This window comes from Pinus tabuliformis, chromosome X (assembly GCF_031772625.1).
Source record: "Pinus tabuliformis cultivar Carrire ecotype Pingquan chromosome X, CPIR1, whole genome shotgun sequence".
Classification (NCBI taxonomy): domain Eukaryota; kingdom Viridiplantae; phylum Streptophyta; class Pinopsida; order Pinales; family Pinaceae; genus Pinus; species Pinus tabuliformis.
In genome coordinates, this window is record NC_142308.1 from 955012515 (window position 1) to 955033233 (window position 20719).

Sequence of the window (20719 nt, forward strand, 5' to 3'; positions counted from 1 at the left end):
CAAACAAGCTCATCTTCAAGGATTCTTGGTAGCTGTTATTATATGCAAACTCTAATGGTATATACTCTTCCCATTTAGCAAGTTTACCCATATCTTCTAGGACTTGATTTGCTCTCTTTGTTTTCCCATCTATCTAGGGATGGCGGGCAATACTAAATGTTAATTATGTTCCAATTACTTAAAATAAGAGTTTCCAAAATCTTGAGGTGAACTTTGCATCTTGAATCTTGACTAGACACTATTACTTTTGGCATACCATGCAATCTAAAAATTTCTTTAATGAAAATCTCAACAATATTAATTGCCTTGTGACTAGATTCCACTAGAATGGAATGAGCATCTTTGCTTAACTTGTCCACCACTACCATTATTGCATCATGTTGCCTTGCAATCTTCACTTCAATGATGCCAAATTCACTTCACATTTCTAGAAATCTTTATTTGCAGACTTTGGGATGATTGTTGTGGTTTTCTTTATATTTCATAACAATCAATAGATGTGAAAATTCTAATTTTGCATTGATTTCCCGCGGTTAGAATTTTTTACAACCACATGGGAGGCATTAGACTTTCTGTTTATCCCTATAATTAGAATAGGTAGTTAGCCTAGCCATGATAACAAGTCTCAAGTATTAGTACTAGTGTCTGACACCAACTTCTCCTTTGTCTCAAACGACTATCATGTATTAAAAGTGTAGCAATCACCTCTTTTATTTAGCAGGACCTCTTTGAAAGCCATAATCTAAGCCACTTGATTTGATTAACGATATGCGTATTTGCTATTTATAATAAAAACAAATCTAGGACTTAGCGAGATAATGATGGTATATTGAGCCAAAAATACTTTGATTTTCATATAAATATCTAACCTCAAAATTCCACTCACGAATACAAAGGAAAACTTACCTTTATGAGCATAATACATTTGAGAGAGGCTTATATTGATGACCCAATCCAACGTTCATGCCACTGTTATGGATATAAACACTAGACTTATTTCTATAACCTTCCACGGAGAACTTGTAGTCATATGCTCTTCATGTATCCAACTATTTGCATTTGTCAACAATGGAAACCACATCCTTGAAATGCCTTAGTTCCTCACATATTTCATTTGTGCGAAACTTGATGTAGAGTCCACCTAAATATTGCGTGTTATGCAAGCCTCGTCTATTTCTAAAATCTTTGTGATGTAGACCAAAGGCCATAAATTCTCCACTACCTTTATGTCTTCGATCAGGTTCTTGTCAGAGGCTTCTCACATGGATTGTCAATTATCCTCCATGAAACAATGAATGAGTTTATGAGTGGGAATCTCCTCAATAATTCTAAAGAATCCTACTCTACCATATTCATATGATACACACTTTACATTAATAATACATCATATGCATTATGCAAAATGGCTTGGAAAACTTCTTTCTTTTTTGTTATAATCCAACAAATTTAAAAATCTAGAAAGAACATTATTTCATGCTATTTAAGTATTTTATGAAGTTTTGCATCATTCTCAAAGCCCAAAAAGAGAAGAAAAACTATACTATCGAAATTTTAACCATAAAACTATGTTGAATACCCCTATTTTATTTTTACTAGATTTTTTTTTTTTGGTAGGTAAGCACCCACAGGGGATTTGAACCAGTGACCTATCGCAAGGAGTGCTTTAACAGTGCACCCATTCACCGTCAATCCAAAGCCCCGTGGACTTATTTTTACTAGATTCACTACCTATGACACGTTGTAAAAAAAACATAATTAGCTTGTTTTATTCCACATCATATTCTTAAAACATCTTAACCATAATTTGACACTGTTCTTCTTGATATAAGTTTCTGGATATATGTTGTGTGCCAGTTTACTAATGTCCTACATTTTGAGTGGTGTCACCACCCATCATCAAGGACTCAAGTAAGCTTTAATTGAGTCCTCATCACCCATCATCGGGGACTCAAGTAGAGTCAAACAAATACTATACATCTATATATATGAGTCAACTCTATTTACTAGTATAGCCCATGAAACCAAAGTGAGAGGAAGATGAATATTTTTGGATGGTGAGCTACCTTGCTCTCAAATGGAAAGAAAAAGAGCTTTGTGAGTGTATATTTCCACAACTAGTAGTCATGTTGATATAAATTTCTGGATATATACTTTGTGCGAGTTTACTAATATCCTATGTTTCGAGTGGTCTCACCACCCATCATCAAACTCAAATAAATTTATATCAACATGACTACAAGGTGCGGAAATATACACTCACAAAACTCATTTTCATTCTATTTAACAACAAAATAGCTCACCATCCAAAAATAATCATCTTCCTCTCGTGTTTGTTTCATGGGATATTCCAGTGAATAGAAGTGACTCATATATATATAGTATTCGTTTGACCATAGGGGTTTTGCAAACAACTTTTCACGATGAAAGACTTTAAATGTGTAATGTATACTAACGTTGGTAATGGTTTTGATTTAATTGAGCCGATCGACATACCACGTGCGTTTACACAGAGTAGCGAGAAGTCCATTCTATGGTATATATGATTCCGATACCAGAGGCATTTTAATTGGGCTATCGGCGGTCGAAATTGCACACCAATCTGTATCTTAAATTGCAGAGTTGCAGGGTAAGAATTCTCCGCGTTTTGTTGTATTCTATGGACTATGAGGATGTTGTAATTTTTTCAAATCAAATCTGTTTACCATGCAAACATTGAACGTCAATCCCCATGGGCATTTCCGGTTTATGTTCATGCACTTTCCCTCCACTTTTTCCCTTTGGGTTTTTATCAAGGGGCTTTTGTTTCATCCTGCAGCATTTAGGCCTCACCATTGTCAGAAAAATTAGTTTTCTGGGTCGTTTTGGTAATTGTAAATGTAAAAGCTAGTATGTGTTTAATGCGAAGAATTAGATTTTCATGCCGAGGGCTTCGAAACGTTCCTTCATGTTTAATGTCTCACATAACTCATTTAGGTGGGGCAGAACAGTTGGGGTCGATGAATTTTAGTAAATGTTTGACGGAGTGTCACCACGTTTCGCTTAGATGTTTTATTTCTACACATTGATTATTTGTCCGCCTAACCAGTCTTTGGCCTTTTCTGAATTTTAGCAGTTGAGTAGGCTTCAATACTGGGTGGTTTTTCTGTTAGGGTTTCACGGAGTTCAGATGGGTTTTGTGGCAATATGGAATCATATATCTGGTTTTGATATGCCGAAGGGAGTCCACATGAGTTTTATTCGAGTTTCATGGACTCGAGATGGGTTTCGTGATGATCAATTTGCTCTATGGTTTTTTAAAATTTAGGCAACAGTATTTTTGATTCAATGACATTCTATCCTCGCTTGACTGTTGTGGAAATTGGGTGCAAATGAACAGTATTAGGGCCCTATTTGCCATGAAGGGAGCACGACCCTGGAATGCTATGGATCCCCTCTCTTCCCTTTCCAGTGACGAAGATGGGGATTCTTCCAGTTCGGATTCAGAGCAGGATGACAAATCAGAAGGAAACCAGACGATCAAGAAAGCAAGGGGGAAAACAGCTCAAGGAGCACTTTCAACTGCTGGTATGTTTTAAGTTTATTAATCTCCTTCAGTGCATTTTCGCTTATAATTCAACTGTGAAACGAACGAAAGTGCCAGCAAGATCCTTCAGAATTTGCTGAGGCTTTGGTTTCCATTTATTGGGTTATCACAGGTGCTAGGGACTGTTACCCATGAAAGTGAAACAATGCAATGTGATTTAATGTGGTGACAATTTTGTTTTCAAGTGCTACCAAACAACCACCTGATTCAAAACCATATCTTGAACTCCTATAGATCTTTACTATGCTCAGAAAGATGCAGGTTTGAGAAAATGGGTCATATGCATAGCCTTCTCAGAAGAACTATTCTGTATTTTGCAACTATGCATAATTTTCTTATACAATCTTTAAATTCCTCCATCTATCCAATGCATTTTGATTCATTGACAAATTTTGTAGAACATGATAACCACTTATCTTAACATTTTTCTGTACCCTAATACCATTGTTTTTCTTGTTTGATCTCTTTGCGTAGTAGGAGTATTGAATTGTCTTGTGTTATTGAAATTGTACATCAGTTAGTTTTTGAAGTAAGTGCCAAGCCTTACACTCTACAAGGTCTTGTCTGTTTCAGGTAAGCATGAAGGAGAGGGAAGAAAATCCACCGTAGACTATGAAGCATTAAGTAGGCATGGATACTATGGTGGGCCTTCAGTTTTAAACGTTCCTCCTCCAAGGGCAAAGGAACCTGTAGAACAGGATTGGTCCTGGTCTGGAGGAAAGCGAAAAGGTGATACGAATCACGAAGAAGAATCCTATGAAGAACGGGAACAAACTCGACGTGCTGTTACTGAGGGTGCAACATTGGTAGGTTTCATCTTTGTAAGAGCTTATTATAATTGCTGATTTATTGATGCAATTTCTTTGAGTGTTTCTATGCTTATGCTTTATGGGTAGATATCTTGCCTATGTGAGAAAAATAAGATCAAACATCAAACGAAAATATAAATTTTAAGACCTACTAGCATAACTAAATCAAAGCAATGAAAACATGCAGTTATAAGTTATGACTAATAGCCTTCTTCCTATAAGAGATTTTTTACTAATTGAGATTTATGCTTGCTAAATTGTGTCCTTCCAATAAGAAAAAATCTATGTTGCATGAGTTTCTGGAACGTGGGAATGTTGGGAACTTGGGTATGGGTGTTGGGAATGGTTAGAGGCTTCCCAAAAATTTACAGGAAAGGGCTAATCGGGAGCGGTAATATTATATAATAAAAAAATTAAAAATAAAAAAATAAAAAAATATTTTTTTAATTATATAATTTACATAATAATCAAAATTAATATCGAATCAAAATATTCAAATATTAAAATCAATTTAAATATATAAATAATAAATATATAATCTCTCTTATATATAAATATATTCTTTGGGTGTCTCTCTCCCTGAGTCTCTCCCTTTTATATATATGCAATATTAAAATGTCAAATTCATTACGACACATGGTGAGTCTTTGAAACAATCTGGCTTAAAAATACAAAGGAACAATTTTACATATGTTTCTCTAGTTATTCTTAAGAGAAAAAGTAAAGCAACTCTAATGTTTAAGCATTGACTGCCACATTCAATATGCACACACAATCTTTTGCGATATATATACATAAACAATAAAAGAAATACTCATCAGCATGACATCCCAGATATCGCCCTTACAGCGATGTGCCACACACTTCCTTAAACCATCAAGAGATTGCTCCAGTTTCTCAATTAAGGATATCAGTGTAAAGGATGTCTTTGGCCTTTCTTCTTGCGAAGGTTTCAACTTAGGCTCATGTTTTGTGGGCAGTTCAACATATTTCTCTACAGGCTTTGTATCCCCCAACCTCAGGGAACACCAGAATTCCAATAAAAACAGTCTTCAAAACTCCTGGAACTTTCCCAAGCTCCCATTGGAGCTCCCGCTGAAAAGAGAACATACCCATACAGTTCCAAAGCTTCCAGGAGCGCAGGAACCATTGGAACGGGTTTCCCAACCCTTGGGAACGGTTCCCGTGTAACAGAGGAAAAAATGTATTAATTACAACTCATGTTTGCTAAATTTTTAATTTTCCAACTAAATATTTTATTGCTACCCATAAAATAAAAATAGATGTTCATTTTAAGTTTGTTGGGAAACCAGTCTGTCAGCCTGTGATTTAGCGGCAAGTTGAAGTGTTATAGTTCCTTAGGATGTGTACCGTCTACAGCTTAGAAGAAACACTATTATCATGTTCTGCACTGGAGAAAGAAAATCAGAATACCAAGATCTGTGTTAGATGGGCTAGGCATAGATTAATGGTGATTTATAGACTGGATAGTGGCCTCAAGTGAAAATATCTTTGCTAGTCTTTACCAAAACATAATGGCCATGATTATGTTCCCGAAAAAAATGCTGCATCTATACCTGAACAGCACCCACTACAGTTCAAGTTTTTTGCTCTTGATATCCAAAAGATTTTTTCCACATCCGAAATGAGATATTTGGTTGGTTTACGGTGAGATATTTGGTTGGTTTACGGTTTTTGGTTTCCTTTCTAAGATTCTTCCTTACCAATAATGCACAAAGTTGTTTTTTACAAATTGATGATATTATGGCAGACAAAAACAATACATTGATTTTTTTTCAACATCTGGGACCTAGTCACGTGCTCAATGAGTTTTTAGGTCTTTTTGGATCTTAACTAGTTACCTGTGTCCATTATTTGTAGGTTTTCTGGAATGGAGTGTTTGGTGCATGCATGTGGGTGTCTTTTGCTTGAACCCCCTTAGAGTCTTCCACTCCAGGATCCACAAATCTGCATGCTAATTCCAACTTTTTTGAGTCCTTGCCTGCTGTAGCTTTCATGTCATTGCTTTGAGTCACAATGTCAGAGTTTCCTAGATCTATTGGCAGGGTGTGTAAGTATATCCTCTATTGTTGTTAGGTCCTAGTTACTTCATTAAACTTTGATGATTGCTATTTTGGCTCTTGTAAAGGACCAAAGACATTTACAGATTTTATTTCATCACCATCTTGGTTTAGGTTTGGAGATTTTTGCATAGCGAGAGGGTTCTTAGCTATGAGTCAGTCCAGTGAACTTACACACACCCTACCAATAAATGTATTTACACACACCCTACCAATAGAACTAGGAAACGGGGTTCTTTCTGAGCTATGAATCAGTTCAGTGAACTTTCCAGAGGGGTGACTGTTTGAGGGTTGAGAGACTCTTCCAGGGGAGGATCCTTCCCTATCGGATGGTGCTATTTTGTGATTCTCTTCTACCACGTGGGGTTCTTGCAGCTTTGTTGTTTGGTCTTGAAAGCCATTGATTGTACAAACCTTGAGGTTACAGGTGACTCATTTGTCCTACTTCAAACCTTCCTCTACATGTAAATGTAGCGTTTCTGTAGTCAATTTTATGGTTCCAAACATAAACCTTTTCTACTAGTTGGAGGTTGTGTAGTAGGCCTTTAGAAAAGCCCATGTCAACACATCCTAATAAAGGAAGTCAATGATATGCCTCTTCATTTTTGTTGTTGTAGCGAAAGTAAAATTTACAAATACCATTCTCAATTGCGCTCAAGAATTTGTATGACTAGTATTGGAGAGATTGGGTAGCCATATTGTCAAAAGAACAACTAAAAAAGGAGTGAAGGTAGGGATCATGGTTTCATGCGCATGCCAACTTTGCCCCAAAATTAAGACCCAAGTTCAAAACAAGATTCTTGTTTGAGTTAAAGTCAAATTTCACTGTGAAGAAACCTATTGCACAAAGGTGGATAAAAAGTTCCTCTTGGATTAGAGGCTTCTAGGTGTGAGAAATCCATTTATGTGAATCAAGAAGTTGGGGCTAGACCCTGTTGAATTGATAGATAAGGCTATGTTGGAGATAAAAAACTATTTGCTCAAGTGCTTTATTGCCCATGGGAGTGAAGGGGATGGATGTTGTCTTTTTCATAATATGAGCCTGAAATGAGTGGACTAAAGATTGACTACTCACCAAACTTGAAGTAGCAAAGGTGTTCTTGAAGGATTTCTATGGGCAAGTGGGAGCAACCCCAAGAGGAAATCTCAGCTTTAGGAGCATGGCATGTGAGAGAAAAGAATAGATCGATGTTCGATTTGCATTGAGTTGCAAGAGGAGGAATTGCTAGAGAGTGTGGAATTTTGCTGCAAAAGACATGGTGTCGCCTACAAATTGCTTTGCAAATAGGCTAGCTGTGGAAGGGGTCACTTTTCCTTTGAACCTTAAAATCCATTTGTATTGACTTATAAAATTGTTGCTGTAGTGATTAGTGCCTTGTTTTAGAATGACAAGAAGGTGGAGCCATTTCCTTTTTTTCTTAGCTCCAACTCTTAAGAATTTTATGAGAATGGTTAAAATTCCATTTGTGTCACTTTGTGAGAAAGAAGAGTAGAAGTAAGGGAAATACAAGTAATAAGGATTGTTAATAATGCAAACCAATCTTCTAACCAAAGAAAGATCTCCATTGGCCCATGCCTTCATTTTATTTTTGATTTTTTTTCTATGGTGTTGTGCCATCTAATTTGAGCACAACTAGAGGTTTGATGGGATAACCTTGGTATTTGGAAGAGAAATCACCCTTTTTAAACCCCAAGATATCGATGATTCTTTGATTGATTCATATTGGTCTTTAAGAAGAAGAGTGTATATTTTTTTAGGGTTGATCTAGGCCAAATTATACCTGAAAGACCTCCAAAATCATTTTAAAGGCTCTTGCTTCTCTTATATTGGATTCTTCCATTAACATAATATCATCCATGAATTGGAAATGAAATATTGGCTATACACTTGAAGCTATTTTTATTCCTCTATTAACTCTCTCCTCTCTAGATTTGACCAAAGACGTGAACAAAGATTCCATAAGAGTAAGAAACAAGAAAGGGGATACTGGACATCCCTGTCTCAAACCTTGAGATGGCTTAAAGAAAGTTGAGTGGGCACCATTGATGAACACTAGAAAGGAGGCTATAGAAGAACGACTAGACACCCACTTAATCCATGGATTTGGGAAACTTAACTTAGAGAACAACTCTTGAAGAAAACCTTACTGTATTTCTTGCCTTTGCTAGGTCAAATTTGATTGAACACCATCTTATTTCTAGTAAAAGGAGAGTGGATAGAGATTTGATGAATTGCTTCAAATTCCCCTTGTTTTTTGGAAATGATAATGTGCAACAAAGGTTTCAACCTAGAAGTAAAGGTCTTAGTGATAATTTTGTACATTGAATTATCTGTTGTAAATAAATATGACTGAAACTATTTGAAAATATGAAAATTTATTCGGAGGAAGAAAAGTGAGGAAAGCAAAATTTATTGCCTTAAGCATAGTTCTAGATTCTTGAGATTCCTCCACCACATTTAGGAGGCCAATCTAGATAATGTCCCGTACTATTTGAAATAAATCATCTGAGAAATCCTTCAGATTAGGGGCCTTTCATTTCTTCATAGAAAAGACTATGTCATGCAATTCTTGCTCACTATCTGGTTTCAATATTTTGTCATTTGCTTACTTAGATACAAGTTGTGGACTTGAATAAAGGATATGACTCTTTTTAATAGGATTTTTATGACCTTGGTTTGATAAGAGGATGCTGAAGAGGTTGAATGCCTTGGTGCACATATTCGCATGTGCTTCCATAGAATTTTTTGAGTTATCCATGATCTTAGAGATATGGTTTAGTTGATCATCTACTAAGGCATGCTTCATGGAATAATCTAAAGTTCCTATCCCCTTATTCATGACGTTGTATTTGAGGTTTCTATTGATAAACAATTTCTTCCTCATAATTTTCTTCTTATTTAGATATGAACGTAGTTTGTCTTTGAAAATATTACCAAAGACATCTTTATTCTAGATCGCAAGCTTGTTTCATAGGTATTGGAGTTTCCCGTGCAAGATAAACATCTTGGATCCTTAGGATACAAGCAATATGACAGCAAGTCCCATCGCCAACTCTGGCTTCTGGAGTTTTGGTGTTTGGAATCGATTTGCAAGTAGTCCCATTGGTGCTCAACTTTGTATTTAGTGCATCACTCATTGATTTTAGACATGAATATGGGAGGGGATGACCACATTTGTTCAAACATGAAAGAAATATAAGTAGGTTTTTCATCTTTGGTCATTTCCAAAGTCACTAACCAATGGTATGAGAGAGCTGCTCTCAGAATAAAGGATTCCATGTTGAAACTGTTATCCAACTCTTATTAGCTAGAAAGAAGTCTAGCCTTTTGATGACAAAACTCCTTGCCATGTTTCCTGTTGTTCCATGTGTAATTGCCATTCATGTTACAATATCTATTAAGGCATTCTCTTGGATAAAGTCTAAGAGAATGGCATTATGATGTCCATGATATCCCTCCTTTATTTTCATGAGAGCCAAAAATTAGATTGAGGTCTCCCCCACCACTTCATGGTAGATCATTCAAGATCTCTTTGTTCTTTGGATAACTGATTTGAACAAGGTGGTTTGAGGACAACGGGAGTTGGACCATATGAATTTGTAAGGTAGAAAAAGCAGTTCCATGGTTTGAATCTAACATGTAGCATGATCTAAAAATAGCTAGGATGAACCTCCAATATTTCAATTGGTCCACAATTGAACCAAAATGTTATGCCTATGCTCTTTACCCGCTAGATCTAAGTATATAGTTTCAACTTGCTGCGAGATTACCTTCCTAATGTGTTCCATTTTGCTCCTAGTTTTGGACTCTTGAATAAAAACACAATGAAGGTATTCAAGATCAATTTTCCTTCTAAAGCTCCTTTGTTTTTTACTAGGGTCCATTCCCCTAATATTCTAAGAAAGTCTTATTAACTTATTAACTTATTAACAGGAGCTAAAGATGCTAGGGATCTTGATAAAATGCCCTAGTTGGACTAAGATTTGGGTTTTTTCATGAAGTCATTGATAGATTTTTGAGATTCATTGGCTAAATTTATCATTGCCTCTTCTCTTTTCTCATTATTAGCCTTGTGCACTTGCTTTTTTGCCCCCATTATGAACTAGATTTGTACTAACACCCCTAAGGCTAAGGGGTGTTATTAGGGTTTTGTTTTTGATTGTAATAGGAGATACCTTTAAAGGATTCACATATGAATCATCTGAATGATTGGATTAATGTGAGGGTTCCTCATATCGAGGTCTAGGGCTTGTTGATCTCAAAGGATAGATGATTTTTCATTATAGGAATACATGCTCACCCCTTCGGGATTTGGATTATCTTCCTCCATAGGTGCAATAATCTTTGGGGCATCCTTTCCTCTTGATGGTGGGATCTATTTCAACAACCCTTGAATTGCCTCCCAAGTTTTGTTCTCTCCAATTTTTTTTGTTGAATGAAGATTTTCAATTGGTTCAAATGAAAAAAACTATACCTGCTTTGACTTACCTACGTGTTATTGCCATCTATGTTTTTAGCCATTTTGAGATCTAAAACCATAGCATAAATGAACTTCTTTTGAGGTTTGAAGGAGAACTTGCTATTCAAATGAGCATAGTCATGGAACATTTTCCGTTTGAAAGGCATGGCCTCATAACCCATTTATTGGCAATGTTCCTTCTCTCCGAGCTTGATCAAAATGTTCTCTTGGATTTACCTATTTAGATGTAGATTAACACAAATCCTTGCATATTTTGTCATTTTTCTTTCCCGGGTCATTTTGAAGAATTTGATATAGGTGCCCAAGTCAACATTTGTTAGTTTGAACTTTGAAGCAATACTTATTCCAAAACACGAAGGGCGAGAAGGGAAACCTTATCCAAACCAAAGTAATGGTAGGGGCTTTTGTATGTGGATCAAAACCTATTGACCAAAGCCTCATAAAGAGTCTTGCACGGTTTAGGAGCCATGGCCTTGAGTTGAACACTTTTCTCTTTCACTCTATAATTCAAGAATGACCAGGAAGTAACCATGACCCAAAAGAGAGAGCATGAACCCTCCTTTGGGTTTCTACTTTGCCATGATACAATTGTGGAAAGTTTTTTTCAAAGGCTAGATGCCCATGTATTTGTAGATTAGGCTTCTAGAACTAATAGCTACCGATTGTTAGATTGAGCCCCTAGACAATCACAAAGTTTAAGATCACCTTTTATGAGTTGTCATCTCAATCTACTGATGAGTTGTTGTCATTATCCATTGATGGGTTGTCAATGAGATCTAGAGATGATCAAATACATGTACATATATTGACATCATCGGATGAATACATGTGTTGAGAATAGCTTAAAGCCTTTCCCACTTAATTCTTGATTCTTGTCTTGTGCTCTATTTCTTAACATGGTATCAAAGCCTATTTAGTACAAAGGGCCTTCCATGGTAGTTTATGTATGAGAGGTTCATTGTGAGTAGTCTAGGTTGAATGCTTCTCCATGGTAATGATCCATGAGATGTGTAGCCAATGATACTAAGATGAACATGCATCAAAACAAGAGAAGGCACACTAGTGACATCTTCAAGCCAAGCAAGGTTGTGTAACTCTCTTTATGCTTTCATAGTTCTTCTTTCAAATTTAATATGCTTTGTTGTAAAATCACATGATTTGATGGGTTTATTTATGGCATGGTTTTGTTAAAAAATAAATTGAAGTCAAAATATTCATAGAATCTTTAGCTCGAGGCCGATATGTTGTATCTATAGATCTCTTATAGTCTATAGATATTTTTCTATTATAGATCTATTGTAGAGAATGTGGTGTCTTCCAACACTAAATTTTGTTAGCAGTCAGATCTATTTGTAGTCTATCGTTTTATCCTCCATGTGAGTCACCAATCACAAATTCTAGTAAGTGGTTTAGCTCTAAAATCACTTCACTTAGTACAAAGATCTCTAGTTATGTTTTGTAGAGACAATTATCTACCGGTGAAACCCTTCACAGGGTTCAGATTGCCCCGTATCACATAGTTAGGAGATTCCCATGAAGGGAGAAGATTGTTATGCCAACAAAATCGTGTAGCTTCTAATAAGTAAAAAATTGAATTTTGAGAACAAGAATAAAACCATGTAAGAATATGATCGAAGTCACAATAATATCCACAATGAAGAATGCACAATGAGAGGAACTTAAGAAGATTATTCAATGTCATCATTACAATAACATTTGCCTCTTTTATAGAGCTTGCAAGTGATTATTAGATCTAACTACTTATTCGAGAAGTGGTTGAGTGATTATCTCAACCATCATTTGCCAATAACTCGATGCATAACAATGTGATATTATTATAGAAGTAAGCCTGGTAAACTAACACCCCCTCTTAAGGATTACTACATTTAAAACAAAACTCATTGAAAGCAAACACTCATTGACACAACTAAAATTAGAAGTTGACATTGTTTAGAGTCTGTCTTTGAAAACATTGGTTGGACTAGTGAGACTCCTTTAAGCGACTCTCTATTCCACTAAAAGGTATAGTCTTCTAGTTGTGATGCAAGTTTCCTAGCATAAGTGGACAACATTAGCACTTGAAATGTCCTGTAACCCTTGTAAAGGTATGATGTTTAACTTCTAGATCTCGGATCTCCCTTGAACTATCAGACAACAATCCACACATGCATGTCTCATAATCCCAATGAGGTATGGTTTCTCCCATCCACAATCATCTTGGACTATTGAACATCTATTTGTCTTCCACTGCATCCCTTATTATCTTCAAAGTTTGTGCTTTATTAAAATGCAAATTCTTTAGCAGAGCCCTATCCATGCATCCAAATTATCTTTAGTAAGAGATAAATTTGCTAATCCTTTAAGCTTCTCTTTAAGAAGGCCACTAACACAAAATTTACAATTAATTGATGTATGAAGCTTCCCTTTAATAAGATCACTGACATAATTTTATAATTAATTGATGTATGGCCTTTTTTTTTTGGTAAGAACTAAGTAACCTTGTAACGATTACCATGAATAGACTCCACCAACGATTACACTTTTTTATTTATTAAATTTTAAACCCACTTAAACAAGTGGATATTACTACAACAGGCTTATGCCTTCATTCTTCCTTACCATCCCTTGAAGGGAGCATGTAATAGGCCTTTGCAAATCCCAAAAGAGGAAGTTCTAGAGCAATTGACTTTGCTTTCTTGAGTCATCCAACTCTGAAAGGAGAGGGAAGATGGCTATGTTACTCCACCACAAAAAAATTCCTGAGCATAAAGTGAGCGTGTTAAAAAAAACATCTTCGGAAAAAATGCGATCGATCTTCACTCATCTGACTAGCTCTCAGATGGTTAAATGACTAGCCCATCCTCATCCACCCCAAATAGTTAGTTTACAGCGATCCCACCCTCATCTATAACAACTTAAGGCATATATAGAGAAAAGACTTGAGGCTTGTGCCAAGAAAGTTACTTGATGGATCACCAAAACATACATCAATGCTTTTAAAGTCAAATGAGGGATGCACATGGACATCGATTTTTTTGGCCATTATATCCTCAAGCCTCTTGTTGTTGTCATGCATAATATGGCAAATGCTTGGAGCCCACCTACATCCACGACACACGTGAGGCTCTAATTGAAACATATGCAAAGTGTTAGAATAGGAGATCCATAAGGCTAAATGTTGAAGGCTGAGAGAAAATGTATCGCAATCTAAAGCCCACAAGTGAAAGCATGGGTCCTTTCTAATAAGAGTGAGTGAAGGTGGTAATCTAGTAGGTAGAAAGAGGATGTAAGCATGTGAAAATCAAAGTGCAGAGGGTGAGGTGAAAAGTTCGTCGATAGGATTGTATGTGAGGCCCAATCAGAGATTCTGACAACACCTAGGTCAGAGTGGGAAGTGAGTGGGGACTATAAATAGCAAAATCATTGCATTGAATATCTTCACATGATAGTTGAAATATGGTGAAATTGCTACTCTTGATCTTTGAATCTGGCAACTCCTTGGAGGTTGACAGACATGACAACTTTTATGTATATAATATATATTATATTCTCCTTTCATATGATTTGTAGTCTTATGACTCAACATGCAAACACAGTGATTTGGCTCCTGTGGCAACTGAGATACCTCAACAATGGTGTCCTAGCTCTTTAATCGATATGATTTTTTGTCTGGTGGCTTCTTTTCTATGAGGGATCTATTCTGGCAACGCTTTGATACCATATAAGAATAAGACTATGGTCACAATAATAACCAGAATGGAGAATTAACAATAAGAGGAACTTCATAAGATATTCAACATTAGCTCTAGTTCAACATTGCAATAATGTTTGCCTCTTTTATAGATATTGCAAATGATTGTTAGATCTAAGTTCTAACTACTTATTTGAGGGGAAGTGGTTGAGTGATTATCTTAGCGTTCATCCAACAATAACTCAGTGCATAAAAACTTGATATTATTACATAAGTAGGCCTTGTTACCGCTCAAACTAGTAGGGTTTCTATGAGGGGATCCTACAGAGCAACTACTAGGTCAAGGGGCAACAATAGAGTGATAGCCCACTGTCACCTCAACTAAGGCTCCCTGCTCTTTACAGATTTTCATCGATGGGAGGAGACTCGATATAAGGGGAATCACTAAATGAATGGATCAATAAGAGGATAAGGAGAGATTCCAAAGGCTTATTCACAAGAGAGACTCAATTATATGGCTTTCTTGCTTGAAAAGCAAGGTGATATACTCTCTAGGAAGGGCTAAGAGGATTACTGAGGCTAGAGTTTGCAAGTATATCTTGCCAAGAGGTTTCCTAGATCGAAAGTCCTTTTGGAGAATTGGCCTCTATGTGATCTTTGTGAAAGTAGAGTTGTAAAGTTGTGGGACCACAAAGGACCAAATGGACCCAGAATTAGGTCAAGGCTATGAAGTTGATCAACCAAGGAAGCACTTTAACTAATTATGGGAGAGAAGAGGATCAAAGGACAAATTTTCTTTTGAGGGTTGAGTACATTGATCTAAATGGGGACACTAGCCAAGGGAAGCCTAGGGCAAGCTAGGGCTTGCTATATCTCGAGATCCCACTGTCGAAATTGCTTCAAATTTGGAGGGCCTCTATAGGAAACGCTAGTGCAATTATGGGCCAGAAATCGAGGTGTTTTGATGGCTACAATGGAATTTATGTGATGCTCTAGGTGACTTATTAAGGCTAGGACTAGAAGGGGAAGGAGGCAAGAAAAATAAGCGTTTAGGTGACCACCAGTGGATGGATTAGTGCCTTGCCTTTGGGAGAGATGGAGTCAAGATTAACTTGTGATTTGGAGAAAACTATACCCGATCAAGGAGGCATTTAGGCAACTTTGCATGGCAATTAGGGCATGAGAGCAGCTACCTAAGGACTTTATACTTCAATGTGCAATGTTTGATGACTTATCAAGATGTATTCAACAAAAATAATCTATAGAAACATCCACCCATTCATACATGACACATGCAATGATGGAACATGTCAAAAGATCAAAATTACCACAATTTTGCGTAGAATAACAGTAAATTTCAGACCTAGATAGCGAAAATCCCAGCAACATTCTGTGACAAAGTAAATAACAAGAATAAACATGAAACAAGTCACTTACATGTATAAATGAGTATATCCAATCATCAAATTATGCTAATAATGAAGCTCCAAGACTAAGAAGATAGAATCCAAACATCAAAATTCATCAAACTCGTCCTCCAAAAGGGAATGCAAGATTCTCCAAGTAGCTACTAAACCGAAATCCAAGTGATGATGAGAGAAATGAATCACCTCTCATCTATTTATATCAGGGTTGCGAAGGAGCGCCCCCCCTGCCCTCTCCCCACATGAACCCGCTCCCAATTCACGTTACCAGGATGTTTGAGAGTGGTCCCTGTTGTATCTCTGAGATGATAATGGTCAGCTATCATGCCAGAGCATCTAAGATAATTGTTTTGGGGGTTTTGTTTTAATTTGGAGGACCAATGTATGAAACAGATGTAACACTGTAATGCCTAACCTTGTGAATAATATTAATATCAAAGTAGAGGGCTGCTATAAAATTTCACACAGTGATATAGCTTGTATGGTGGCGAGCAGAAACAGAGAAATAATATGATTATCACAATTTTCAAATTGAAAATTAAATAATCATAAGTATGAAAACCTTTAAACTATGTTCAGAAGGTTTAAGAGAATATGCTTAAGCTTACAAAAGATGCTGATGATTTATTGATTCAGAGGGAATTAATTAAACAAACAGTCCATTAATTCATTCTCTTTATAGATTATCACTTCAAAAGCTTATAGGAATAGATTGAAACCCAATTATTCCTACCTAGTTATCTCTGTAAGACATAAGAATATGAAGAAAAACATAATGAGTAATACTGGAAAAACTTACAGGAAACACAAACTGTGTAAAACAGAATTCAGAATCCTTTGCTTTGTATTAATGATCTAGAAAAGTCAAGTACATCAAATGTTTAGAAATGCTTCTTCAAGGGTGCAACCCTTAATAACTCGTGAAGAGAGTTATTTATACAATAGTAGAACTAAGAAAATATCCTAAACTGTTTTTACAAAAATAGATTATTATAAAATCAAAATAAAGACTGCTAGTTGATCTGGCACTATTTTGATGCTGCGCTGTTGGTGACTATCGTTGAAAAAACTGAAAATTGTTGAAGCTGGCTGATTGTTCCTCCAAAAGCTGAATGTTGTTCGATTTTCACGCTGGATGTCATATTTACTGATGACCTTTCATCTGATACACTTTGACTTGTATTTCTTTATCTGTCTCCTCTGTGTAGTTTTTTACAATGAATGCTCTATCACTTGCTTTTACTTTTACCAGTCACAGTAAATCACATCATCTGGTATCTTTTACTCTTATCTTGCATTTATGTCTTTAGTAAAAGTGAATTTCACTAAAGACATGTTTGACTTCATGTGAAAATGTGATACGCTGTTGGTGATTTATCTCTGTTTTAACAGTTATTGCGTCTGTGTAAATGATTTCTTTTGCTTCGTGTATAATTGTCTTTTCCTTCTAAATAAAGCCTTTTGAGTAGATTTCTTTACGAATCTTGGAGTAAACAGGTTTTGGAACTAATATCAAAACTGTTTATTCAAGCTTCTGGCTTTCTAATCACTTGCAAAATAAAAAAATTTATTAATAAAAACATAGGTTGGCAGGGAGGTGATAATGGTTTCAGGGAACAGGAAAGTCTGTGGACGGAGTTCAGAGCGTGTTCGGGAGGTAAACAATGGTGAAATTGGGTTGCAGATGCTCAGGGCGGTGCAAGCAGGCTTAGGCAGCTTTTAGTGAAAACGAGTGAAAAGAGTGAAAACAAGGGTCTTTGGCGTTTTAACGGGTAACGACTAGAATTGGCACGAAATTTCATAATGAACAGTGGATGGTTTCGGCCCATGCAGGGAGGCAGTATTAAGGTTCATCGCACCACTTTTGGTAGTCGGGCGGTTTTTCCATGAGAGCACGCGAGTTCACGTAAAGCTGCCACGTAATCGAAAGGGGCCCAAGAAAAACCACGAATCTCGCGTGCTCTCGGGTGGGTAAAGCTCGGAAAAGAAATCAATGCGATATGGATGCGTGCCATCAGATCTGGGGGTGCAAGATCTAACGGCTGTCACGCGGTGGAAATGCACGGAGGGAAATCGGGCGGAGATTAGCAGGGCTCAAGGATAATTACAATGGATTTGTAATTAATTAATGAATAAAGCGGGTTAAAAATATAATGAATGGGTTTATGGAGTGGGACTAGGGTTAAATGCGGCGGGGTTTGTCAACCGCACCAAGGTGGTGGGTTAAAAGGTTTTATATATCGAGAAAATATGAATATAACAGAGGTTTATTAAGTAATGCGGGGGGGGGGACACAAAACTTAGAATATAGGGGTTTTATGGGTTTTTTAGGCATATGGCGGAGTTAATTAAGTAATGCGGGGGATGATTTTCAAAGGGAAATGTCTAGGGAAAAGGGTTAAAATTAAGGAAAAAAGGTTAAAATGAGGGGAAAGGGTATTTTTTCAAGGGGAAAGGGTTTCACACTAGGGAAAAGGGGTTTTTGGGTAGGGGAATGAGTTTGGAGGGTAATTTGCTAGGAAAATGTGTGAAACCAAAGGGCAAGGGTGAAAATGAAGGGAAAATGGTATTTTCATAAGAAATGATGGGATAATGGGAAATTAGTAAGTATGTGGTGCGAAATGAAATAAGGGGAAGTTAATCAAATCAGCTAGTGAACATCTTTTCACTTTCATAACTTCTCATGCACACTGAAACATTGGATCAAGCATGATAAATGTGCTTATGCTTTAACAACCTTGTATTTCTGCAACCTTTTTTCTCCCTACCCTTTGCTTATCCTAACATTTTCTACTTATTTTTCAGAGTGCATTTAAGCTAGCAACCCAATATTTCTTTTCTTTAATAATCTACCCCTATACCTTATTCTCTCCATTGGCTCAAATTAAATTGTTGAGCCAATTTTATTTTCTACCTATGACAATCAATTTAAAACAAATCCAATTATGATTAAACTGTATAATTGGATTAAATAAACTAGTGTGGCATCTAAACAAACTGTACACAACTCTTATTTTCAAAAGTGAATTAGAGTAAAAGTAGTGGCATTTAGATTTGCAACACTTTCAGAGTTTATTGCTTTTTGCTTTTCTCTCTAACCTAACATTTTATTTTTGCCTTCATTTTTTAGGGCATTTATTCTAACATTTTCTTTGATACGGACATATTTATCAAAATACTTCCTAACATTTTTATTCAGTATTTTTTTTGTTCATATCCTAGCTTAACATTTTTTGAAAAATATTTTCATTTTTTGGACTAATTTATTTTAACTTACCAAAACCAAAAAATGCTACAACAGTTCCGACTTCATTGGATTTCATATGGAGAAAGTAGAATTTTAGATTTCATTCAAAATCCAAGAGACTTGTCAATTTTTCAGGATTGGGGGGATTGCAATGTTTCCATTGGATTTTGTCATGTATTAGGGTATGGAACTCATATTTAATCAAGAGCACCAATCCTTCTATGTACCTTGATGTTAGTGACATTGGTTGTCGAATTCCTCTATCATGACCTTACTAAAAATGTACCCATCTCTCAAACAAAATCTTGACTTGACATGCTATATATATATATATATTTTTTTTTTTATCTTATGTTAATGCTTAGAGGGTGATTTTAATGATAAAGATCCCTATACAGATCCAGAGGCAATGACAAAGATACCTTTGGATATTAATGCTTAGAGGGTGATACTAATGACAAAGATCCTAATTTTCCAACAAGACTAAAAAATTAGACATTTCTCGTGGCGGCAATAGGTCCAAGCATTAGCAATAGATAATAGGTTTACTTGTCTTTTCTAGTTTCTAGTAGTTTTTATAACTATTGTCTCTTTCATATTTATTATGATATTTTTTGTAAACAATATATGATAATTTAAGTTTGAAGTTGGCAATTATAACTCATTGGTAATGAATTATGAATATGATGCTTCGCGAAAGTTGTTTCATTTCATTTCATTTTATAACATTTCATTTCATGTTAGATATTATTTGTTGTAATGGCTACACTTAGCTTACAAGTACAACTTTGGTGATCAATGATGATAAATGTTATATATTGAATTTTGAAAGCTTGAAACTTTAAGATTGATGAATCATGAGACTCAATATGTTGTATGTTACTATGTTACTAACTTGCGGACGTGGTTGATGAAGATTATAACTTCTAGATGATTGTTTTTATATGGTTCAATCGATGTTTTTTATGCTTTTTATATCTAATTCATCATTCTATATGCTTTTGTTGACATATATGCATCAAAATATAATATATATATATATATATATATATATATATATATATATATATATATATATATATATAAAATGGCTCCCCGAATCACTCCCAAACCGGGAGCTTCTGAAAATGTCGCTCATGCTCCTACTCCAGTTCCTCGTTTTCGCTCCCGCTCCCAAGTAACTTTGATATATACAACTCAAAGGGGATTCGATTTGCCTAATTAGCCTAATTTAGCCCCAAATAATAAAATAATACATAATAATGACATGACTTGGTGACAAGCCTACCGAGATAGCTCAATAATACAAAGAATAGCCTCTTAAGAGGGCAAAATAATGAATATAATGAGTTGTTGGGCCATTGAGAAGGCCTAATGAAGTCCAAAGTGTGCCATGGTTAGAG

At 35.9% G+C, this 20719-nt stretch overlaps 1 protein-coding gene across 1 annotated transcript in view; it reads left to right on the forward strand.

The window, feature by feature from the left end:
- Window positions 1-2424: 2424 nt before the first annotated feature.
- Window positions 2425-20719, forward strand: part of LOC149142862 (uncharacterized) — a 42184-nt gene continuing 23889 nt past the window's right edge. The window contains exons 1-3 of the mRNA XM_089448070.1: window positions 2425-2626; window positions 3377-3564; window positions 4157-4389. Coding sequence (XP_089304196.1) covers window positions 3396-3564; window positions 4157-4389 — 402 coding nt within the window. The 5' untranslated portion in view covers window positions 2425-2626; window positions 3377-3395. The remainder of the gene's footprint in view (window positions 2627-3376; window positions 3565-4156; window positions 4390-20719) is intronic.